At 43.0% G+C, this 26,987-nt stretch overlaps 1 protein-coding gene across 1 annotated transcript in view; it reads right to left on the bottom strand.

Moving 5' to 3' along the window:
* Positions 1-26,987, bottom strand: part of SHC3 (SHC adaptor protein 3) — a 131,770-nt gene that overhangs the window by 75,249 nt on the left and 29,534 nt on the right. The window contains exon 2 of the mRNA XM_087444789.1: positions 16,632-16,702. Coding sequence (XP_087300915.1) covers positions 16,632-16,702 — 71 coding nt within the window. The remainder of the gene's footprint in view (positions 1-16,631; positions 16,703-26,987) is intronic.

Here is a 26,987-nt window from a genome sequence, read left to right as displayed (position 1 = left end):
AAAAGAATAAAATATCTAGGAATAAATTTAACAAAGGAGATGAAAGACCTGTACACTGAAAACTAAAAGACATTGATGAAAGAAATTGAAGAAGATACAAATAAATGGAAAAGTATTCCATTCTCATGGATTGGAACAATTAATATAGTTAAAATGTCCATATTACCCAAAGCAACCTACAGAGTGAATGCAATCCCTCTCAAAATTCCAACAGCATTTTTCACAGAAACAGAAAAAACAATCCTAAAATTTGTATGGAACAACAAAAGACCCCAAACAGCCAAAGCAATCTTGAGAAAGAAGAACAAAGCTGGAGGCATCATGCTCCCTGATTTCAGACCATATTACAAAGCTATAGTAATCAAAACAGTGTGGTATAGGCATAAAAACAGACACCAGGATCAATGGAACAGACCAGAGAGCCCAGAAATAAACCCACCCATATATGTTTGACTAATTTACAACAAAGGTGCCAAGAACATACAATGGGGAAAGTGTAATCTCTTCAAAGATAGTGTTGTGAAAACCGGACAGCCACATGCAAAGAATAAAACTGGACCCCTATATTACACCACACACAAAAATCAACTCAAAACGGATTAAAGACTTGAACATAAGACCTGAAACTAGAAAACTCCTAGAAGAGAAAATAGGGGATAAGCCCCTTGACATCAGTCTTGGAGATAATTTTTGGGTTTAACACCAAAAGCAAAGGTAACAAAAGCAAAAATAAACAAGTGAGACTACATCAAACTAAAAAGCTTCTGCACAGCAAAGGAAACCATCAACAAAATGAAAAGACAGCCTACATAATGGGAGCAAATATTTGCAAATCATATATCTGAGAAGAGATTAATATCCAGAATATATAAAGAACACATACAACTCAATAGCAAAAAGACAAACAATCCAATTTAAAAAATGGGCAGAGGATCTGAATAGATGTTTTTCCAGAGAATACATACAAATGGCCAAGAGGTACATGAAAAAGTGCTCAATATCATTAATCATCAGAGAAATGCAAATCAAAACCACAATGACATATCACCTCACACCTTTTAGAATGGCTGTCATCAAAAAGACAAAAGATAATTATTGGCAAGGACGTGGAGAAAAGGGAACCCTTGTGTACTGTTGGTTGGAATGTAAATTGGTGCAGCCACTATGGAAAACAGTATTGAGGTTCCTCAAAAAATTAAAAATAGAACTACCTTATGATCCAGCAATTCCACTTCTGGGTGGAATCCAAAGACAATGAAATCAGTATCTCAAAGAGATATCTGCACCCCCATGTTCACTGCAGCATTATTCACAATAGCCAAGACATGGAAACAATCTGTGTGTCCATAGATGGATGAATGGATAAAGAAAATGTGGTATATATACAGTAGAATATTATTCAGCCATAAAAAGAAGGAAATCCTGCCATTTGTTACAACTTGCATGGACCTTGAGGGCATTATGCTAAGTGAAATAAGTCAGACAAAGACAAATACTGTATGATATCACTAATATGCAGAATCTAAAAAAAAAATCAAACTCACAGAAACAGAGAACAGATTGGTGGTTGCCAAAGGTGGGGATTGAGAAGAGGGGAAAATGCGTGAAGGGGGTCAAAAGGTACAAACTTCCAGTAATAAGATAAATAAGTTCTGGGGATGTAATGTATTGGTGACAGTAGGGTGACTATAAAAAATATTTTTAAAAGATTTTGTTCCTCTTTGTTGCTTAGCAGTGTTCCATTATATTGACGTACAACAACTGGTCTGTCCATTCTCCAGTAGACGGATATTTGGGTTGTTTCCAATTTAAGGCAGTTATGAATCAAGTTGCTATAAACATTTGAATACAGGGTTTTGTATGTTGCATGGATATGTTTTCATTTCTCTTGCAAAAAGAAGTGGGATTGCTGGGTCATATGGTAAGTGACTATTTAATTTTGTAAAATTGCCAAACTTTTCCAGAGTGACTGCACTATTTTGCACGCCCAGAAGCCATGTCTGAGAGTTTCAGCTGCTCCCCCACACCATGGCCAGCCCTTGATACTGTCAGGGGGTTCTGTTTGCCATTCCAGTGGGTGTGTAGTGGTCTCTCAATACAGTTTTAATTCGCATTTCCCTAACGACTGATGATGTTGAGCATCTTTTCAAGCACTTATTTGCCATCCATACATCTTCTTTGGTGAAATACTGTTCACATCACTTGCCTATTTTTAAAATTGCTTTGTTGCAAGACTTCTTTCTATGTTCCAGATACAAATCCTTTATCAGATACGTATTTTGTAATATTTTTCCCCAGTCAGTGGTTTGTCTTTCATTCTTTTAACAATGTCTTTTAAAGAGAAAATTTTTAATTTTGAGGAAGCCAATTTGTCCTTTTTTGCTTTTATGATTTGTGTTCTTTGTGTCCTAAGAAATCTCTGCCTAACCCGAGATTACAGAGACTATCTCATATGTTTTATTCCAGAAGTTATGTAGTTTTAATATTTGGATTTAGGTGTAGGAGCCATTTCAGGTCAACCTTTGTGTACGATGTGAGGACGTTTGCTGTACATGGTGGTAGAAGTTTGGTGGTGGTGGTGCTGTTGGTTTTTGCACGTAGATATCCAGTTGTCTCAGCAGAATTTGTCAAAAAGACTATCCTTTCTCCATTGGGTTATCTCGGCACCCTTGTCAAAAATGAACTGACCATATGTGTGGGTGTGTGTCTGGACTCTACACATCTGTCCTCACGTCCTTATGCTGACATAACACTATATTCATTATTGTAAGCGTGAGTTCTCTTTGTATTACTTTTTCAGAATTGTTTTGGTTATTCTAGGTCTTCAATTATTCTATATACATTGAAGAATCAGCTTGTCAATTTCGACAAAAAGCCTACTGGGACTTTGTAATTGTATTAAATCTATATACATCAGTTTGGAACATTTTAACATACTGAGTCTTCGAATCATGAACACAGTATAATTTTCCATTTATTTAGATCTTCTTTAATTTCTCTCATCCATGTTTAGTAGTTTTTTGCATATAAATCTTACACATATTTTGTTAAATTCAACGCTATTTCACGTTTTTTGTGTTATTGTAAATGGTCTTTTTAAAATTTCATTTTCCAATTGATCTTTGCTAGTATATAAAAATATACTATGCAACTTTGCTAAACTCACTTATTAGTTCTAGTAGCTTTTATGTAGATTCTTCAGGAGTTTCTATGTAGATGATTATGTCATATGCAAATAAAGGCAGTTTTATTTCTTCCTGTCCAATTTGTCTGGATTTTGCTTTTTTTTTCCTTGTCTTACTACACTGACTAAGATCTCTAGTGCAATGTTAGAGGTGAGCAATTGGAAATCCTTGCCTTCTTCCTGATACTAGAGGGAAAGTATTTAGTTTTTCACCATGAAAATGATGTTGGCTGTAGGTTTTTGTGGATGTCCTGTTATCAGGTTAAGGAAGTTTCCTTCTATTCCTACTAGTGTGCTGAGAATTTTTATCATGAATATATGTTGAATTTTGTCAGAGACTTTTTTGCATCTATTGAGATTTTCATATAATTTTTCTGTTTTAGTTTGCCGATAAGAAGAATTACTTTGGTTGATTTTTTAATGTTGAATCAACCTTAAAATCCTTGTATGACCCCTCCAGTGTTTGATGTATTATTATCTTCTTTATACAGTGCTGGATCCAATTTACTACTGTATTGTTAGGGTTTTATGTCTGAGTTCATGAGGTTCTTTTTTTCTTGTAATGGCTTTGTCTGGTTTTGGCATCAGGATAACGCTGGTCTCATAAAACAAACTGGGAAGTGTTCCCTCCTATTTTCTGGAAGAGATTGTGGAGAATTGGGTTATTTCTTCCTTGAATGTTTGTTAGAATTCATCAGTGGATCCATGTGGCCCTAGAGTTTTCTCTACGGGAAAGATTGTTTGTTTGCTTTTACTATGAATTTAATTTCTTTAACAGATATAGGCCTATTCAGACTATCTATTTTTTCTTTAAGCCACTTTTGTAGTTGTATCTTCCAAGGAATTTGTCCATTTCATCTAAGTTATTCAATTTATTGGCATAACGTTCCCTTATTATCCTTTCAGTGTCTGTAGTATCTACAGTAATATCACCTCCTTCATTCCTGTTATCAGTAATTTGAATTTTCTTTCTTTCCTTGATCAGTCTAACTAGCAGTTTATCAATTTCGGTGCTTTTTAAAAACCACCTTTTGTTTTTAAATATTTTCTCTACTCTTTTTCTGATTCCAATTTCATTGATTTCCAATACTCTTGAAATGGCCTAAAGGACACTAAAACTTAGAAAAAATATGGATAGCAATGATTCTGACTCAAGAAATGATTCACTATATTCAGACTCCGATTTAGAAGAAAGTTTTAGGAATACCTTTGTCGTATTGCTTATATTTTCCTTTTAACAGATGTACAAGTGTTATAATTATATAAATCTGTGTCTGCAAAATTATAGCAAAATGAATAGCTTTTTCAATATATATAAATTGATTCTAAGTGATATGAAAGCATTGTGTCATATTTCAATAGGCAGTGGGTTTTTTTTCCTTGGTTATAAAATAATGAAGTGTTTTTTACAGGAGGTGGTATTTTAGAGTAGATGAAATATGTTCTGTGTCTTTATTTAAAAGTCCAGCACAATGTGCAAGGAGGTAAAAGCCTCTACAGAAATTCAGATACAGTGGTCTTATAGCTTGGGGCAAAAGCACATACTTGTGTGGCTGAATATTTAACCTTAAGGCATGGACAGTGGGCCAGGAGAATGGGGCAGTATATGGGTCAGGATGGTTGTGCAAAGAAAGCATAAGGGGGAGTTATGAGAAATATATTTGGAAAGGTATGGTGAGGCAAGTCAAGTGGAACACTGAATGATCAGTTAAGAATTTTTCATTGTATTCTGCCTCAATGGATAAGCAATGAAACTTAACGGGGAGTAATATGTTTCAGGCGTGTTAACCTATTAGCAGATACAAAAGGATGGAAGGAGAGAGAGACCAGAAGAAAGGAGAGAAATTACTAGGGAAGCTCCAGAGGGAGACTCGACAAGCACTGGTAATGGAACAAGGGAAAAGGATGAGACAAGACGACTCCGCGGTCTCTACTCCAGGAGACTGTGTGGGTTGTGGTCATGACAGACACTCAAGGAGGTGTGAGCTGGACCCGACTGCGGTAACAGAGGCGAGAATGAGGGGAAGGAAACACAACAGAGAAGCAGAGACGAGACCCTTAGGACTTCACAACTGACTGAGCATCTCCAAGACGACGTAGGTCCAGTGGGCCACTGTAAACACAAGACTGGACTGAAGAGAAAATGCAGGGGTGCAGATACGGATTTGTGGCTTATACACCTGGAAGTGTTATTGAAAGCATTCAAATTACCACCATGGAGAAGATATAATAAAAGTGAAAATATCAATATTAGCTAACATGCCTTGAGCCCTTCCATGTACTAGTCAGCCTGTTAAATGTTTTTCAGATATTAACTCAATTCTTAACCCTATGCAGGAGGTACCATTATGATTCCCATTTTAAAGATGGGGAAACTGAGACACAGAGAACATAGGTACTTGCACAAGGTCACAAAGCTGGAAAGTTGTTCAGCCTGGACAGAAGCCCAGATAATCTGACTCCAGAACCTGCAACACCAGGCTGCCCTCTGTCAAGGGCAAAGTGATTCTCATGAAATGATATATTTGGGGGGTAAGTGAACTCAGAGAAAGAGACAGAAAAGGAGCAATCAGAGAGGTACATTCTGACACAAATGTGCTTCTGGCATGAGGATTATAAATATACACCATGCCAGATGGGCCTTAAGGAGAGTATGGAATGAATGCCACACATTCATCTTATGGATTCTATTTAAACCATGCTAAGCCCCCAAGTCATCTTTGCTCTCCATTTTTAAAAATTTTGGATGAGTGGGATCACTTGAAAAAATAAATGGACCCGTTTCAAAACTGTGGTTCCATAGATGGTAGCTGCAAACGGTTCAGAAGTTAAAAATAGAACTCCAGAACACTGCTCCTCACAGTGTGTCACCTGGACCAGCAGACTCAGCATCTTATTAGAAATGCAAATGTTCGGCCTCCACCCCAGACCTACTGGATCAGAACCTCCAGGGGTGGGGCCCTGCTCTCTGTTGTAACGGATTCTCCAGGTGATTTTGATATGTGCCCAAGTTTGAGAACCAGTGCCCTAGAAAATGAGATGATCTACGTGTGTGCATTATATCCTCAGGGACCTTGGCACAGGTCAGAGAGCAGATAGGACACACACCATCCCTGTGGTCCCTCAATGCCCAGCCTGCTGGACTCTTAAAGGAATTCATACTACAGCGGAGGCCAGGTGAGGAGGGAAGTCCTTTCCCACCGGTGTGACATGGTAGAGAAAAGACGAAGATCTTCTCTTCCTGTTGCCACCCTCCAGAGACAGTGGCAGGATCACCTTGGGGATGGTCCAGGCCTTACCCTCGTCCACCATAGCAGAATCTCCATGGGAGGGCATCATGTAATTAACAAGCTTCCTGTTTCTTCAGGCTTCAAAGAGTGATGGCTCTCTACCAACCAGAAACTTCCACCAGGAGACAGGGTAGGCTTAATAGACTGCCAAAGAAGTAAATAAATAACCAAATAAACAAATCTGGAGGCTTTGCGTGTGAGGCTCTGAAAGTCCCCAACTTGCCCTGCTAAAGCTCTTAGATACCATGTCTAACCCCTCTCTGGGCCTTTCAATGACATTGGAACTTATCCTAGCCACTGGCCCTTCCTTGCCATACATCCTGCCAGATCCCAGCTCACCTGTGCAGTGAAGTGGCCGGCCCAAGCCCACACCAGGCCCTGGGCCTGCTGTCCATCATGCATGCCCGTTAACCCTGACACTCCCCGCCGGAGACTGCCCCTAGGAAGATCTCCCACCCCCATTCTCAGGGACAGGCCCCGAGGCTGGAAGTTTTCAGGCTCTTGGGTAACAAACGCTGTCCCTGGTAGAGACAGCCACACTGTCACACAGAGGCGGTGACTACAACCTGCACCTGAACCCCACACCCAGCTGTCAGAAGACTAGGAGGCCGGGGCCACCCTGACAGAGCGTTCACCAGTGCCTGAAAGGAAGGGGACAAGGAAGCAGAATGGTGTCTGCACTTTCCAGCTGGGGGAAGTCACAATCAGACTGGTTTATCCAGACGTCCAAGGCGAGAGAAGGAAGACAGACCTCCCCCAGACCACCTCGTCCTTTCCACTTCGCCACAGCCCACCCCACCCACCCTTCCTCATCTCATCTCTCCTCTCACTGCTCCTCTGCTGAACACAGTGAGCAGAAGTAAGCAGCAGAGCCTGCAGAATCCACGCCTGACCTTTTTCCTCGCGTGTATTTGCCCCGCTCATCCCAACCAGAGCGCCTCACGCTGACCCTCGTCCGTTCACCTTCCTTGCGCCCTGCTCAAGGCCACCATTTCACTGCAGTCAGGAAGGGCGTTTGTACTCAACACCTTCCAGTGGCGTCCGCGGCCCAGCGTGTGTCTGGGGGTTGCCAGCACGCGAGGCTTCCTGAAGGATGCGCCCCCTTATTCAGGCAGCGCTGCAGCGGCCCCCTGGGAGCACAGACACTGGACCCCGACTGCCCTGCTTCCGGTCTCAGCTTTGCCACTTCCCAGCTGTGTGGCCTCGCCCAGTGGCGTAAACTCTCATGACGTCAGTTTCCTCATCTCCAAAGTGCAAACGACCTGCCTCCCGGGGTCCCTAAGAGAAGAGCCCGCACGCTCTCGTCACTCTCTGAAGTCACTACACCGAACGACAGGAAATTACTGACACTGACCATTTCCATCTACAAAAACGGCAAGTTCATATGGTTTGCCTTAACATCCTCCTTTTGAATACGTCTGTGTGTCTGTCTTCTCTCTCCCCACAACAGAAGGCAAGCTCCTATTCAGTGCTTTACTCCCAGTAGCTAAACAGTGACTGGACACAGTACACAATCAATAAACACTTGTTGAATAAATGGATGACATGCTTATTAGTGCAATGCCTGCAACATAGTAAGTCTTCAGTCTAGTGTCGTCATTATTACCATTATTGGCAACTGGCAAAGCGGGAGCACAGAATGAAATACTAGACAATACTGGCTCCAGTGAAAATCAGTGCCACATTACCAAATATTTTATCCTCTTCAGTAATTTCAGTTTGTTGCATCAAACCAGTCTTTCTTTTCTTCTAGAAAAAATACTCTGGATTGAATTGGTTGGTATTGATAATTAGTAATGATATCATTAGTAATTGATATTATCATATACAGAAATTTGGAAGGAGTGACCTGCAAAATTAAATTCTTGACAATAACCCTGTCCAGGTTTGCTGAACACCCACTACGTGCCAGGTGCAGCCCCAGCACCTTGCAGGTCTCGTTTCTAAGACTCAACAAGCCTGCAAGTGGAGGTTCAATCCCTGCTCCACGGACGAGGCTCCCAAGCCCAGACAGCTAATGAGAAGGGGATCGCGCCTCTCTGGTAAGAGGTGGTGCTGGACTGGTACCCAAGGATCTCTTTACTGTCCTGCTAGATAGGACCCTTCCCATGTAACCAGGGCTCTGCTGTGAGGGGTCAGGATTTGTCCAAAGACCAGACCAAGACAGCTGCTCAGAGGGGCCTCAAACACCTGATGCACGGAGACAGGCCTGGGAGCCGGGAGCTCCGGTCCTGTGTGTCTTCAGCCAGAGCTGGCATCTTGCAGCCCCCAGCCCACTCTGAGCACCATGGATGTCCCCGTAAATGCCACCACACCACCTCTAGGGCTGGGGCTGGGTCTGGCCTCCGCCACAGCTCTGATGGAGGCTTCTCCAGTGTCCTCACCCCATTCAGGATGCCCTGAAGTGCAGAGTTCTGTCCCCACCCAGGAGAATCCTTAATTTAACCTAACTTAGCCGGAGGCAGTCGTTGGGTAAACACACCAGCGTCCCCATCCCTCCATGGGGGCTCTGAGGCCATTCTACCTGGGACTGAGCCAGTGTGAGGGTGGGACCCTGCTGTGTCAGTGATCCTCTCCCAGCTCACGTTCCCGCTCCGCCCCACACTCCCTACAACACCCTCCCAGTTGAGTCTCGGGGGCTGCTCAGGGCAGATTAAAGCGCGAGTGCATGCAGGTCTGGTCAAGGAAATGGCCCTGGCAGGTTCCCTGTGCTCTGCCTGTGCCAGACGTGTCCACAGGTAAAATCTCTTTTAACCCTCCTCTGGTGCAGACTGGGCCCATGTTCTTTTTCGGTGTCCAGCTCAGGGCCCCACCCTTCAGTGTGCACTATAATTACTACAGAGTCCGACAGGCAGCACCATGTGGGGCTTTCAGAAGTGATTCTGCCCTGTGGTCTGGATTTAGAGCCCAGCCAAGTGGAAGTGCTTGCCTCAGTCCTGCTTCCTTTGGGTCTGCCACGTGGTTGGGGGAGAAATCCACCCCGGGTTTAAATGCTCCCTCCTCCAGGAAGTCTTCCAGGACTCGCCTAGGCCTGGGCACCCTCTTCCAAGTTTCTGTGGTACTTTTCTCATGCCTGCACTGAACATATGTCCCACTGCCTCTCTGGTTCTGTGGTTCTGGGCCTCTTTCCCAGGCCATAGCTCCTGGGCATCTGTGATCCATGCACCCCTGTGTCTAGCACATTCTTGCACACAAATGCCAGTGAAGGAGACACAGGGCACAAAATTATTCTGGTTGGTGTTAAAACCCGAGTCATGATGGGGAAGTGAAGCGGAAGGACTCAGCCTGCTTCATCCCAAAGCCCGGATGCGTCTGCACACAGGCAAGCTGGTGTTTTCAAAAAGAATTCTAAGCTGAGAAAACACTAACTCCTTCCCTGCCAGGCCTCGCCCCTGGGGGGGTGCAGGGCTGCGGGAGGCTCAGCCTGAGAAACGTGTTTAGAGCAAGTAAATTTAGAATGAACCAGTAAGGCTAAAATCACAAGTTAGCCATCCTGCACCCCCCGGATACAGGGCTGGGTAGGCCGATTGTTCACACCTGCTGCTCTCCGTTCTAATTCTGACTCAACCGGCCTCGGGGAAGATTTTTACAGATTTGCTCCTTTTCCTGGCACGCTGAACTTAAGTCGACATCAGAAGTGTTTATTTCGTAGTGAAAAGGAATTCTGGAACAGCACAATTGAGCAGTGTAATTGGAAAGATCAGATGTGTGTGGCCCCAAGTTCACCTGAGCATGTCAGCCTCACTTCCTACGTCAGGTACCAGATGTAAAAGGGCACATCTCAACACCACTGATACAGTGGATTTCCAAACTCAGGACCTTCCAAATTGCTTCCTGTGCGCTTGCAAAGTGAGAAAGCGACAGAACCAAAGTCTTGCCCATTTGGTGCAGCATGCAGAGGTCAGGTCGCTGTTCTCCAAGAGGAAGCAATTACCCCAACCCCAAACAGAAGACGTTCAGACCCCACCTCTGGGTGTTTCCGTCATTCTACTATCAGACCCCACATCATTCCCTGGACCGTGCACGGTTCTCCCGGAGGCTGGGAAGCCAGCGCCTTACCTGCCCTTCTTCCTCCTCATCCATCCTCTGCCACCGCCGCTCCTCACAGCCTGAGCGGCGCCTGAGGATGGGGAGGCCTCTATAAACAACAAGATATCTTGTTAGGAAATGTGGCCTTCCTTCAACCCCCTCTATGTGCACTGTGCGAATCCCTCATGAACTCGTGATGACATGGCCATGGGACACAGCAATGTTCGAGGCGAGATGGTAAAGGGCCCCAAGGATGTGGTGTGGATGGAGGAGGTGGAGGTGCCCGGCATACAGCCTGGTCGGCCCTTCTCTTGCAGGAAGTCCAACGAGGGTGTGTGGTCTCGGGGAGGTCTTCATGCACACGACAGGACACGCACCGGAGCTGGTATGGGTGCACGTGGATGGGATGCTCAGGGATGGGTGCACGAGGATGGGGTTGCTCAAGGATGGGTGCACGTGGATGGGATGCTCAGGGATGGGTGCACGAGGATGGGGTTGCTCAGGGATGGGTGCACGTGGATGGGATGCTCAGGGATGGGTGCACGAGGATGGGGTTGCTCAGGGATGGGTACACGTGGATGGGATGCTCAGGGATGGGTGCACGAGGATGGGGTTGCTCACAGATGGGTGCACGAGGATGGGGTTGCTCACGGATGGGTGCACAAGGATGGGGTTGCTCAGGGATGGGTGCACAAGTATGGGGATGCTCAGGGATGTGATGGAGCTGAAGACTACGTGGTGAAAGGTTTTACCTTGGACTTCTTTTGGAGAGCATTTATAGAACGTGGGAAGCCAGAAGTGACTGGAGAAGCGAGCACTCCCAAGCCTTCCAGGTCGATTTGGAGAAGAGAGAGTGGACAGAGTTGAGACGCCAAGTTGAGGATATCTAGCTTGCCCTCGTTCGGGATAAGGTGGACCCCTCTGTGCACAGGGCCGGCGGAGAGACCACCCCAGCGTGCCAGGCCGCCGTTCTCACCGTATCTCGAGCACCCGCGGCTCGGAAGGCCACGTCTCCCTGCCTCTGCTCCCTTCTTCACATCGCCAGGGCACGCTTGCTATTTTGTTCAAACTCAAGGCCGTATAACTACCAACTGCCCGGCCCCGTCAGACCAATACCACGTGGTCACACTCTACCTTCTAACCAAAGTCCCCCCGTGAAACCATCGGACAGAAAAGATGCCAGTGTCACAGCATTCAGGCCCACTCCCTAGCGGACGGCTGATTCTGTCTTCATTTACACCTCTGCCTCGTGCTGTAGTAATGTGAGGAGCGCGCGGCCAGGGGACCCTGAGCTTCAACACAGATGCTAGCGTCAGCAACACAAGTCTTCCGAAACCCCATCAATACGCTAGACAAGAACAAAGGGAGACACTTCCCCAAAGAAACATGTTTTCCTTTCACAGGTTTTGATTTTGGTTTCAAACCAAAGGGATTTTATGCACGTTCCTGGAGAATTTTCAAAACACCCCAATTCTGAAGCAGAACCCTTGGGCGTGTGTATGCAAAGTGGGATGAATGCTGGGGAGCAAATGACACTCGTGGGCACTGCTGGTGAAGGTCTGAACCAAACCAGGGTCTTTAGGACCCACTGAAACTATGACTTTTTTTTGTGTGTGAGGAAGATTAGCCCTGAGCTAACATCTGTTGCCAATCCTCCTGTTTTTGCTGAGGAAGATTGGCCCTGGGCTAGCATCCGTGCCCATCTTCCTCTACTTTATGTGGGACACTGCAAACCCTGGGCTGCCGCAGCAGAGCACACACACTAACCTCCACGCCACCCAGCCGGCCCCTACAACAACTTTTCAAATAAGGGAAACAAAAAAACCTAAACGAGATTCAATTGTTCACTCTCTACAATTTGGAAAAAGCGTGTTTATGTTGGGTTCTAGACAACGTTTTATATAGTCATGTGCCACATAATGATGTTTCAGTCAATTACAGGCCGCATGTACGACAATGGTCCCAGAAGATGAGTACCACACAGCCTAGGAGAGTAGGAGGCTGTGCCACCTAGGTTTGTGAAAGTACACTCTGTGATGTTCGCACAACAAAATCGCCTAATGACGCATTTCTCAGAACATATGCCTGTCATTAAGTAACTCGTGACCGTACATCCACCTGAGCTCACCCTGGAAGTGTAGCTGAGTCCACATGTCTACGTTACCCTCAGTGGAAAACAAACTTGGCCACAATCTGACGAATCCAAGCAGTGCAGGAAGTCAGCTGGGGTCATTTGAACCAAATATACAGGTGAGATGTTTGCATCTATTGTTGGAGAAGGACCACCTTGCTGAGGGCTCTGGGCTTTGTTCTGTGTATATGTACAGCCTTCCATGTCCTAAAAATAGCTTAAGATGACTTCCAATAAAAGATAAAATTTAACACAATAAATGAAATAAAAATGAGCAGACAAGAAAATCAAAGGAAAGGAGGGAAATAGGTAAGGCCGTGCTGGTCCAGTAACCAAGGGCACATTGGGAGCTTCTGTCCCTATGCAGGGTGGGCCAGACAGGTGTGCCCTGGGTGTCAGAGCAGAGAGCACAGTCTCCCCAGAATCCTCCTGTCTGATGTGGTGTGTCTCACTCTTACAGGAAATATTGTAACCCAGCTCAGCCAGTCCCCCAATGAGAGACGGGAGGAGCAGAAGGAGAGGAATTCTCAGGCAGGCACATGGTGTGGTCCTGTGGGCAGTCATGTGACGCTCAGGCTCAGGCCAGGATGGGCCAGTCGCTGCAGCAATAGTTGTCCAGCCTTGTTGGCCACAGTACCTTGTGTGGAAACCCAGCAGCCTAACTCAGATGAAAGCAGAGGTCTCTGACTGACCCCCGGCTGGGGAGACGGGTCCTCCCTGCTTGGGGACCCCAACTACCCAGGGCAACACCAACTTGAGACCCTCCCTCACACCCCTCAGGGGCCGAACAGCATGGTGTGAAATCCACGCGGGGAGAATAGTGGTTTCCTAGTGGGTTTTACAGACTATGAAGTGGCGCTGGTGGTGGGGGAGGGTGGGGAGGGCAGTTTCCCACAAGCCAGTTGAGCACGTCTGGGAAACACTAGTAGCCAAGTTGTATGGCTCTCAGCAGTGGGTTTTCTGATAGCCTTTAATAGTACAAAGTCATCAAGAATCTACAAGGGTGTGGGGAGGTCTCACATGCCACATTCCACAACCATACTGGACAGAGGTCACATTAGGGGATAAGGCCATACTGGTTTAACATCCAAGGGCATGCTGGGAAGCTATTTCCTTCTGCAGAAGCTATTTCTTCTTCTGGCGTGCATCTCTGTCTCCTGGGCAGGCTCTCACAAATACCGGATCTCTAGGCTCCTCTCTGTACCCCACCAGCAGGCTGACCCAGGGAAGCAGCGGCTGCCGAGGGCTATCATCTCTGCGACCTCAATTGCTCTCATGCTTGTGGACACTCACTGCTTCTTTGAACACTGGGGTCTTGTGGCTACTGTGCTGAATACTGGCTCGGGCAACAAGCCAGAGCCAACAATCATGCTGCCTCTTTGAGGCCCTGTCCTGTGGCTTCAGATGCAGAAACTTCTATTTCCCACAACAACCACTGAGGTGGGAATTGGCAGAGCTGGGCTCTACATATGGGCCATCTCCTTCACATGGTGGGCACTGATCAGTGTGAACAAGACACCAAGCTCCTCTGCCCAACATATTAGGAGTAGAAGGCGTTTAATGGCCACCATCGCAACTAACTATAGAATCAACAGCAGCTTCCCTGGGGAGCTTTAAAAGTTACCAATTAGTAAAAGATCAGTAATCCAGGGGTGGTGCTGCTGAAAGTACACAATCAATCTGAACTCAGACACAAGAACAGCATAAACTAAACTGACCTCAACAGAAGGACACTTGGTTCAGCTCTCAGAGCCTCCAAAAGACACTTACATCCAAAACTTGGAATAGCAGAACAGGTGAGTAGAAATTGGTTATTTGCTTATAAAAATATATATTTTTATGAAAGGCTTGGCTAAGAACTCTTTGGAAATGGGTTTTCTTGGTGCCTGTATAATATAATTACAACATTAGATTTCCCTATAAACTTTCAAGAATGCCTTTAGTATATAAAGTAAACCATAGTGGTAGAGTTCAATCACGGGCATGTTTAACCCTCAGTTTCCACGGAGGCCTTAAAAGCTCCACCATGTACCACATCTGCAGGACGTTGCTGAGGATTCTTCTTCTGGATGCAGAGGCTTCTTTTTGACATTGATTTGTCAAATGGTTTCCTACAAGTGGTCTCTGACTATTCACTAAAATAAGAAAAATGTCACATGATAAAAAATGAGGCAAGAGACAGAAAGCATCACAGAGACAAGAAAATTTAGTTTGCAAAAGGTCTAATAAACCCAAGGCAATTCTAGTACAACCAGAATTCAACACCAAGTTTCCCAAGTCCAAGAATGGCGCTCCACTTCACCCATTTTGCTGCTCCGACTTCACTAAAATCAAAATGGAATGGGATTGGAGAAAGACACCCGGATCTCCAAACCCATTAATGTCTGTTCCATGGCTTTCTTGTACAATGTTATTATTACTTCTGCCCATTTAGAATCTAATGCAAAGAGTGTCGAGACCCTCATCAAAGGGAGCAATGGGATTGTCCACTTGTCCTCCACCTACCGCCACTCCTGAGGAACAGGACTTGGTCTGTGCCCCTCGCATGCCCCTTGGTCATTTGTATATGTGTCTTTCTCCCCAAAACTGGGAGGCCAGGCAAAGTAGGACAGCCCGCTTTGGCCAGCACACTGTGTGTGCACAGCCAGCAGCAAATGCTCAATAAATCTGTCAGGAGAATTGAAATGACATGAAATCATCTCAAGTTGTAGTATCTATAAAGGGAATTCAGTAGAAATTGTCAACAATTCTCTTTAGAGACAACAACCACCACACATGAGAAGGTGAATAGTGTCATACGTTCCCACATTTCCCCAGGCATGTGGCAGAGTGCCCTGCCCACAAGGCTACACTGCATGTGACTTTTCATGGGTCGGATGAATGAATGATTGACTAAGTTAATGTTCAGACTTTTCTTTTAAATGCTCTCACTACAAAATACCATTCCTTTGCCTTGGCAATTTTCTTAAACCATTTTCTACAAATATATGAAGATGAATTCTTCCCTTAGTGTAGATTACTAATGTCAGTTCATTCCCACCATGTGTGTCTTGAGTCCCTTCAGAGAGAAACATCAACTCTTTTGAGCACAAATTTCTTCAGTGATGAAGAAGAGGCATCACAGTGGTGCTTAAAACATAATTGAGGTGTGTAGATTATTTAGCAGCTAATTACTACAAATAATTGCTTTCTAAAGCTCAATCTTTAGACTTTGGTTGGCTAACCCAAAGATACACAATAGGGCAATTTCAATGAAATAAACATGAGGTATTTTCCGAGGTCATTGTTTAGATTAAAGAATTCCACAACTGCCAAAGCAACACAAGCTCATCGTCCACAGAAATGTAGCTACTTCACAGACCCAGTCCTAGCTTTCCACTTCTCCTCTTCAAGATGACTCAAAGTCGGCATTTTTCTAAAGGTATAAGCTCTACTGGCTATGAATTTATAAAAACAATACTTAAATACAGAACAGCCCTCCCGAAGTTTAGAATCTAGTTGATGGTGGAGAATATACTCACCTGTTCAAAATCATTGACCCCTTAGTCTACTTTCTAAACTACTACTCCCATGCATATTTCTACTTGCAATTCTATGCATTTTATTCTTTGTGTAAACTGTTGAAAATTCTCTCCTGACACCTCGACTTTCTTTTTAAAAAGAAACAACACAGTTCAGTAAATTTTAAAATATCAGTTTAGTATCAGGGTTTCATATACTAGAGAAACAAACATAAATACTCCATTTGTCTACAGCTTAATAACAGAAAGGGCTTGGAAGTGGAGAGTGTCCTCCAGGGTGCTCTATCAAGAGACACACGTCACAAACACGGATGACCATGCAGAAGTCTTGAGACACAGCGTGTCCTGACTCCCTGTCACCAGTCACCAGCACTCAAGGCGGCAGCCTTTTCCTCTGGAAATTTCTAGGCTGTTAACCTCTGAAATAATTCCTTTCTGAAATAAAATCACAGGATTCCATTTTCAAGAGGGCTTACCTGGTAATTTGCGTTCTTGTACTGAAGTCAAGAGACCTCATGGAGCGTAGAACTTCAATGCACCCCAAGTACTGCAAGGGGAACAAACGCAAATCATGAGCCTGGGAAATGGGGTGAGGAGACAATTCCTAACCACATCAAGGACATTTCTGGAAGCCATGCACATTTCTTAAACTTCAACTCTGTATTAATGGTGACTCTTTGTTCTGTTTCTATAAAAGCAATAAGTCACATCTATAAGAACATATCCTGAGTGCTTAGACTGGCACTACACTCGACTTTTCTGAAACCCACAATATTTTCATTATATTTAGAAGTACCTTTTTAAGACGAAATCTTGCCATTTGTGACAACATGGATGGATATTGAGGGTATTATGCTAAGTGAAATAAGTCAGACGAGAGAAAGTCAAATACTGTATGATCTCACTCATAAACAGAAGATAAAAACAACGAACAAACACATAGAGACAGAGATTAGACTGTTGGTTACCAGAGGGAAAGGGGGGAGGGAAGAGGGTGAAAGGGGTGACTGGGCACACGTGTGTGGTGATGGATGGTAATTAGTCTTTGGGTGGTGAATATGATGTAGTCTATGCAGAAATTGAAATGTAATGATGTACACCTGAAATTTATAGAATGTTATAAACCAATGTTATCTCAATAAAAAATAAACAAATACATAAAAAACTGGTAAAGGATCTGAATAACATTCCTTCAAAGAAATGGTCAATCAGCACAAGAAAAGATGCTCAACATATTGGCCATCAGGAAAATGCAAATCAAATGCAAGATATTTACGAAAGCATTATTTGTTATGACATACCACTTTACACCCACTAGGATGGCTATTTAAAAAAAAGCTAAATAATAACAAGTGTTGGGGAGGATGTGGAAAAATTGGAACCTTTATAACACTGCTGGTAGGAATGTAAAATGATGAAGCCACTTTGGAAAACAGTCTGGCAGTTCCTCAAAAAATTAACCTAGAGTTACCATTTGACCCAACAATTCCACTCCTAGGTATATACCTAAGAGAAATGAAAACATGTCCACACAAAAACTTGTACATCAATGTTCATAACAGCATTGTTCACAATAGCCAAAAGATGGAAACAACTCAAAAGTCCATCAACTAGTGAATGGATAAAAAAACTGTAGTATACCCATAAAATGGAATATTCAGCCACAAAAAGGAATGAAGTACTGTTATATGCTATAGCATAAATGAACTTGAAAATATTATGCTAAGTGAAAGAAACCAGACACAAAAGGCATTGTAGGATTCCATTTATATGAAACGTCTATATAGTTAGAATAAATACTACTTAATGAAGCTTTTGTTTCAGTCATATATAAATATAAAGGTGATAGGCTGTGATGTAAGAAAAATAAGTACCTTTTTAAAAACATTTGTTGAGGTATAACGTATATACTGTAAAATGCAGAAATCTTAAATGTATAATTCAACGATTGTTTAACATATACCTGCCGTGTAACCACCACCCAGACCCCAACATCCTCACAACAGATTCCTAGTCCTTTACAGGCTTCTAGATGTCTGTAATTTTTAAAGAAAGAACAAAAACACTACAATACCAACATTTTCACCAACATTAAACTTCGCTATTTAATAAATATATTTTGGGTTAACTATAAACTATAAACAAACAAACTATGAATTACCCTCAAAGATGCTTTATTTTGGTTTACTGGAAAGCCCTCTTCTGCATTATTTAATATAAATTTCCAGAAATTCAATTCATACATCTGAATTTGTAACTAAATTTTTTATCAGTTTCACACATGATAATATATATGTATTTGTGAATACGTGGACATTACTAGAACTGTAGATAAACAGCTAGAATGGATGAGATACAATATTTGTGTTCCAAAGCCCTCAGTGAGTTTGAAGCTACAAATGTTTTATAACAATGCCTTTAAATTTAGATTTAGCAGGAAGAGACTGAACGGTGTAGTACAGAAAAGACGGAATTTGAATTATTCAGAAAACCTGAATTTGACCCTGACTCTGTCATGTCTTGCTATGTAACTTGAAGCAAAACTTTAAACTCTCTGAGCCTAAGTCTCTACACTCATAGAATGTGACTATTACTCCAACCATTGCGAGTTATGTGAAACCACTACCACCACATCAAGGAGTTATTTGAATACCACCCCCACCTTCAGTTATGAGGATACCATGACCAACATCACAGAGATGCATGAATTAGACGACCACCAACATTGCAGGGTCACGTGATTACAGCGACCAACATCACAGATTCATGCGAATACCAGGACCAATATCACAGTCCATGTGACTACCACCACCACCAAAGTCACAGAGTTATGCAAACAGCACATCCACCATCGCAGAGTTAGGTGAATACCATGACCAACACTGTAGAACTGTGTAAACACCATGACGATGTCACAAGTTTGCAGGGTTACGTGAATACCACCACAGCTACCATAGAGTAGTGTGGATGCTATCACCACCACAGCAGGGTTACGTGAAAACCACTGCACTGTTGCTAAGATATGTGAAGACCACGACCCACTTTGCAGAGTTATGGGATTGCCACATCCAGCACTGTCACAGTTACAGGAACATCACAACAATGTCCTAGAGTTATGTGAATACCACATCTAGCAACATTACAAAAAGAAGTAATTACTATGACCAAAGTGACAGAGTTGTGTCCATAGCAACACCTCCACCTCTCAGAGATTCGTGAATACCATCACCACCACCATTCCAGAGTTATGCAAATTTCACATCCAGAGTCACTGTGTTATGTGAACACCCCATGACCACCATCACAGATGTGTGACTACAACAACCATTGCAGATTATCCAAATAATATGCCCACCATCACAGAACTCCAGCACAAAACACTGTCACAGGTGTATAGATACCACCACCACCATCACAGAGTAATGTGAATACTGTGAACACCGTCACAGTTATGTGGATACCACTGGCAACACTGTAGTGATATTCAAGTACCATGACCACCAACATAAGGTTATATTAATATGACCGTGACCACCACAGAATTATCTAAAATGCCACATCCAGCCTCAGAGTTATGTGACTACCATGGCTGAAGTTGCAGAGCTATGTGAATACCAAATCCATCAATATCACAGAGTTGTGTGAATACCATGATGGTCATCATACAGTTAGTTGGATAACACGACTAGTGTCACATTGTTGAATGTATCTGAACACCAGCATCACAGAGTTATGTAAATATAAGCACCATGGCCATCATAGAATTATGTGAATACCACCACCAACACCACAAATACCACCACAACTACCATTACAGAGTTATTTGAATACACCACCCAAACCATCTCAGATTTACGGGCCTACAATCAACACTATCGAAGAGGTATGTGAATACTGCCATTAACATCACAGAGTTATGCGACTATAACCAACAACCTCACAGTTATGTGACTACCACAACCACTGAAGACCACACCAGTACTGAGGAGTTATGTGAATACTACTACCACCATCCCTGAGTTATGTGAAGACCATGACAAACTTTGCAAAGTTATAGGATTAGCACATCCAACACCATCACAGAGTTATGTGAAGACCACCACAACCACTGTCATGGAGTTATTTGAATACCACAACCACCATGGCAGAGCTACGAGGATATCACCAACAAAGTCACAGAGATATGTCAACACCATGACTATAGTCACAGAGTTATGCAAATACTATCACCTCTATTGCAGAGTTTCGTGAATACCATGACCACCAATATGGCTGAGTTATGTGACCATGCTGACCAAAGTCACAGATTTATGTGATTACCACCACCACCACCTTGCAGTGACATGTTAATGCCAATGCCACCATTGTCATAGAGTTGCATAAATACCATGACCAAGTCACAGGGTTATCTGAATTATACCATCACCACAGTCAGAAGATATGTGAATATCACCACCAGTGCTGCATAATCATTCCAATGCCATGACAAATAAATGTCACAGCATTATAGGAATACTGTGATGAATTTCATAGCATATGTGAATACAACCTCCACCGATGCTGCAGGGTCATGTGAATACACGACCACCACCACATGGCTTTTTGAATACCTCCTCTACCAACATCATAGTGGTATGTGAATACCACAACCAACCTCACAGAGTGATAGGAATAACACCAGCAACAACGTCATGTAGTTACATAAATGCAACTACCACAGCTGCAGATTGAGTGTATGTAAACACTACCACCACAACAGGGCTATGTGGATACCGTGACCCACATCACAGATCTGTGTGAAAAGACAGCCAATGATGTGGTTGTGGGAATACTACCACCAACATGACCACTGAGTTATGTGACTACCACCTCCATAACACAGGGTTATGTAAATACCATGGCCAACATTGCAGTGCCATTTGAATACCATCACCACCACACCATTGTAGTTGTATGACTATCATTACCACCACAGCAGGGTTATGTGACTACCATGACACATATCACAGAGTTATTTGGATACCACCACCACCGATGGAGCATTACACGAACACCACCACCGACATCACACAGTTATGTGAACACTGCCACTGCATTGCACAATTATGTCAGAACCATGACAAATGTCTCAGAGTGATAGGAATACCTCTGCCACCAACATAGAGTTGTGTGTAAACCACAGTGTCACAGAATTATGTGAGTACCACCAACACCATCGCAGAGTTACGTATGTACCACGACCAACACAGAATCCTGTGAATACCACTATGACCATCACAGTTATGTGAATACCACCAACAACAAAAACACAAAGCCTTGTGAATCCCATGACCAACATAGCAGAGTCATGCAATTACCACCACCACCACCACCAGCACAGCTATGTCAATACCTCCATTACTGTCACTGACTTATGTGAATACAACCACCACCACTGTCCCAGAGTTACACGGTTAGCACCACCGTCGCATTCACAGTGCTGTGTGAATACCACCCCCAACGTCCCAGAGTTGAATAACCCTCCCAAGGGTCTGTAGCAATGTGTCCTCTCACCACCAATGTCTAAGCAAGCTTGTTCCTCTCCACCCTTCATCACACTGTATAGCATCAGTCTTTTGAATCTTTGCCTATCATGGGCAAGAGTATTTCTTTTTTTGTTTAAATTTGCATTTCCCTGATATCTAATAAGGTTATGTAATTTTTCTCACTTGTTTATTGGCCATTTGCACTTCTTTTTCTGTTAATTGACTATTCATATCTTTCGCCCAGTTTTCTATTATGTTCTTCCTCTTTTTCTTATAGATTAATGGGATGTTAATCTCCCATTCAATCACTTTTCTTTTGATGGTTCTACATTTTCTGTAACATGAGTTGTTACTGTAGTAATGTTGGAGTAATTACTATAATCACATGTGGCTTTGGAGTGGTCTACCTTGTTTAAGAAGGTCTCCCTGTCCCCAGATTCTTATAACAGTTTCCTAAATTTTACTTTAAGAATATTTATTTATTATTTATTTGTCTATGTATTCACTTATTTAAGTGTTTTATTTAATGTTTTTAATTTAGCTTTTTAATCTATTTTGAATTTGTCCACATAGGATATAGCATGAGTTACAATTTAACCTCCAAATGGACTCCACTTACATCAGTACCACTGACGCAGCAATTCATTCATGTCTCCCTGATTGATGGGCCAGCTCTGCGGTACGTATATCAAATTCCTAATTCCATACAGGACTTTACCTGAACTTATTCTGTTACACTTCATTTGTCAATTCCTGCGTCTCTTGTATGAATTTTTCATTAAGAACTTTGAAATCATTTTGTGAAGTTCCCCCACTCCTCGAAAACTATTTGGATTCTGATCAAAAATATCATTTTACCTTGAGAAGAACTCATATTTGTTATTAAGTTTTTTATCCATAAACATGAGTTGTCTCCATTTCAGATATTAGTTACTGCCTTTAATAAGACTTTGTGATCTTTATAATATATATCCTATACTTTTGTTCTTCAGTGAATTCCAAGGCATTTTTTTAAAAGTTTTGGTCACACTTGGAATGAGCATTTGATTTTTCCATCTTATATCTAGCATGGAGCTAGCAGAGAGAAAATCCACTGACTTAAGGTATAAATAGAAAACTCAATCAATGGGCTGCAGAGTTGGACAAAACTGAAGAATTATGAAAGCTTGGACAATGGAGCCCAGAAAACCTCCCAGAACCTATGAAAACCTGCCAGCACCAAAGAGACTGAAACACAAAAGAAAGTGTAAAGTCCAGGAGGTTCGATGCAGAAGTTCCTGCATCTGCCTCATAGGAATTCCAGAAAAAGCAAAGAAAAATAGAGAGAAAGAAATATTCAATAACAAAGAGAATGAAATGTTGAGTGCTTTAGGGAGCCAGGAGTGTTTATATTTTCAAGGTTCTAAAAGAAATATGAAAGAAGATCCACCTGTGGACACATGATAACTTCACTTCAGCACAAAAGAATCAAGAGAGAAACATCCTGAAAGCATTCCACAAGCGAAAGATTAAACAGGTTACATACAAAGGAAGTTCCCTTTCAGCACCAAATACCTGAAGACAAATAACATCATTGAAAGACTGAGGAAGAGAAGTATTGAGCCAAGAATCTTATATCCACCCAAACTCGCATTCAAGTGGGAGGGCAAAGCGAGGACTCAGAAAGTTAACCGCCCACAGACACTCAAAGAATTATTCCAGAGAAACAATGACTACAAAAGAGGAGGATGTGGGCTACGAGAAACACTGATAAGAAAAGAACTAACGAAAGTTACAGTACACCTCAGGCCTTGATAATTTTTGACGCATAACTTCAAATATGTTTGCTTTTACAGTGACAGGGAACTGAAGTCTCAGACAATCTCCACACGCTGGTGGAGGACAGATAGGAAAGGGCAGTTGGGGAGGAGAAGGGGCAGGTGCCACAGGCTGCTGCGCTGTGTGGAGGTGGGTCCTGAACTGGGGAATTCTAGGAAGCAGTAGAAAAGTGTAAATCTACATAAGCGTGTAAAAAATTGTGAACCACTGTAAAAATAAGACTAGGGTGATCGATTTCCAAATTAGACAGCCCAGCCAGCAAAAAGAAGAGGGAAAAGAGAAAATGCACAAATGAAAGGCAAAGAAAAAATATAAAATAAAATATCAGTCACAGGTCCAAACACCTCAGTGATCCCAGTAATAGGAATGAGTTACAGTCCCCGGTGGAAGGTCAAAGCCTTTCACATTGGTTAAAAATATATGTGTGTGTGTGTTAAATAAGGCGACAAAGAAAATACCAAGAAGGTAAAACATTCAATCAGGCAAATGCTAGCAAAAGAAAGCAGGGATATAATGGCGGGAAATAACTCACTGGCAATCGCAAGAAAGAAAAAAAATGAAATAAACTTAATGAGAAATGTGCATGATCAACTTGAAGAAAACCTTAGTGAAGGATGAATAAATAAAAGAAAACCTGGAAAGACACATTATGATTTCTGGATTGGAAGATTTAATACTAAAAACATGCCAATTCTCCCCCAAATTAATCTACAATTTTACTGTGATGCCAATGAAAGTCCCAACAGGATTTTTCCCCCCAGAACTTGAAAAATTAATTCCAAAGTTTATATTATAAAGAAAGATCCTTGAGAACACAAACGAATTTGTGAATAACACAAAAATGAAAAGGAACTCATGAAAATGATGTGATATTGAAATGGGAATAGACAAATCATGCAAGGGACTAGAATGAGCCCAGAAGAAAAGTATGTATCTGTGGGAATCACTGAAGAAAAGATGAGCCAGTTGCCAAAAGTGAGGATATGAGTAGCTGTAAGTTAGGAAAAGAATGATGGAGACAGCCCTGCCCCTGGCTGTTGTGTATGGTTGCATAAGGTGTGTGTTATGCACACTGTGGTGTAGAATGGCATGCCCTCTCCAACATGCCCACCTTACTCCAGGCACAAAAATAAATCCCAAAAGGATGAAAGAGCTAAAGCTAAGATACGGAATTATAGAAGCATTACAAGAAAACAGAGAATAATATTTCTGTAACAAGACCTAAAACTCAAAGTGAGCTCATGAAAATTAGAAATTTTTATAGGAAAAGACAAATGACATAAACAACAGGAAAAGGCAAGTGAACGACTCTGAAAAATGCAATAAATTTAACAAAAAAAATTAATGTGCAGGGTACTCAAAGTTTCTATGAGTCCTTAAGTAAATCCATCAACTCAGTAGAAAACATGGGCAAAGGATACAGCAGGAGATTCACCGAGGAAGACAGGCAACTCACCAGTACGCATCTGTAAAGACTAGCGATCAGAGAAATTAAAATAAACACCAGAAAGAGATACAATTTTTCATCCAGCAGAATGGTCAAATTGGGTGAAGAAGTAGGAGAATGTGCCGTGTCACATGTTCTTGTAGAGAGTGTAATTTGGTGAAACCTTTTTAGAAGACTATTTGGAAGTATCTGTGGACATGGAAAATGTGCCCTTGGACTCAGTAACAGTATTTGTAGGACTCTAGTCATGCATACGTGCAGGAAACTGTATGTACAAAATAGTACTTCATTGCCTGTACAGAGTGAGGATTTGAGCCCCGTCCTCAAATGTTTATCAATAAATGTGTGGTTAAGCACTCAGGGCACAGCCACACTATGATTCCCAATGCAGCCATCTTGAAAATGACTTAAGCTTAGAGTCTCCAAGAGACACTGTCACTTCCTTCACATTCTGTTGGTTAAAGCAGGTCACAGGGTCAGCCCAGATTCAAGGAGAGGGGGCCACCCAAGAGTGTGAACACGAGGGGGCTTGGTTCACTGGGTGCCCTCTGGAGACAGAGGGCACAGGGAGGAGAGGAAGATGATGCAGTGGGAAGGAGGAACAGGAAAGGAGGGCTTTATCTCTGAAAACGTCTGTAATGTTTAAACATTTTGTAACAAAATGTGTTCATTTACTACTTGTACAAAATAATGAAGAATTAAAGATATTTTCCACCAGTAAAAAAAGACCACGCTTGAGCCAGCCCCGATGGCCTAGTGGTTAAGGTTTGGCGCATTCCGCTTTAGTGGACTGGGTTTGGTTCCCGGGCATGAAACCCCACCACTCATCTGTCAGTAGCCATGCTGTGGCGGCAGCTCACATAGGAAAACTAGAAGAATTTACAACTATGCACAACTATGCACTGGGGCTTTGGGGAGGGAAAAAAAAAAAAAGAAAGAACTGGGTTCAAATCCTGGCTACTTTACTTAAAAAAAAAAAATGCTTTATAAAATTGGACCTCCACACTACGACGCGGAATTGATCACAAAGTGATCAAGGACGTCTGGTCACTCTAATTACAAGGGATCTGGAGCCACCCTCCTTCATCCTCTGGAGAGCCACCCTGTTCTGTAGACGCCATGGGGAGTGAGGTGGTTAGTGAGACCAGCCATGTCCCTCAGGTGGGCTACTCCTATGACAGGTGTCATTGAATTCCATCCCCCGGCCTAAGCAATCTGTCAGGGATGAATGTGTGACCCCAGCCACAGTCCTGGGGCTTTGCTGGAACTGCCTGGACCATCTCCCGTCCAGGAGTGACACAGTACAGCGCAGCTTTTGAGAGCTGCACAGCTAGACATAACTGCTCCTCAGTCCCAAACCTTCCCAGCCAGAGAGGGTGGGAGAATTTATGAATCATTAACCCTGTGATTTCTACCCTCAGTGACTATTAGAGGCACCTTCTAAAGTTCATTTGGAATTATGGGGTGCCCAGGCCCTGGGGGTCTAGTGGTTAAGATCCAGTGCTCTCATCAACATGTCCCCAGTTGGTTTCCCAGTCAGGGCACCACACCACCCGTCTGTTGGTTGTCACATTGTGGTGGCTGTGTGTTGCTGTGATGCTGAAAGCTATGCCACCGGTATTTCCAATACCAGCAGGGTCACCCATGGTAGACAGGTTTCAGCAGAGCTTCCAGACTAGACAGACTAGGAAGAAGGACGTGGCCACCCACTTCCAAAAAATTTGGCCATGAATACCCTAGGAATAGCAGTGGAGCATTGTCTGACACACTGCAGGAAGGTGAGAGACCAGATAGGGTTCAGTTCTGCTGTCCACAGTGTCCCTAGGAGTTGGAATCAACTCGTGGGCACTAACGACAACTGGCTTGTTATTTTCAAGCATGGCCTATAAATAGGGATGTCATCCATACTACACCTGTAGAAAAGCCTGTTATATCTCGATTATTTTGTTATTAGCGTACTAATTTGCCCTTTAGCCTTCTGGTACTGGACCAAAAAAAGTGTCTCTTAATTACTTTAAAATACCTAAGTAATCATTAAATTG

This window comes from Ceratotherium simum, chromosome 20, assembly GCF_057802395.1.
Source record: "Ceratotherium simum simum isolate JZ-2026a chromosome 20, ASM5780239v1, whole genome shotgun sequence".
Taxonomy (NCBI): Eukaryota; Metazoa; Chordata; class Mammalia; order Perissodactyla; family Rhinocerotidae; genus Ceratotherium; species Ceratotherium simum.
The sequence above is the reverse complement of the archived record's forward strand: the minus strand, read 5'-3'. Positions and strand labels throughout refer to the sequence as shown.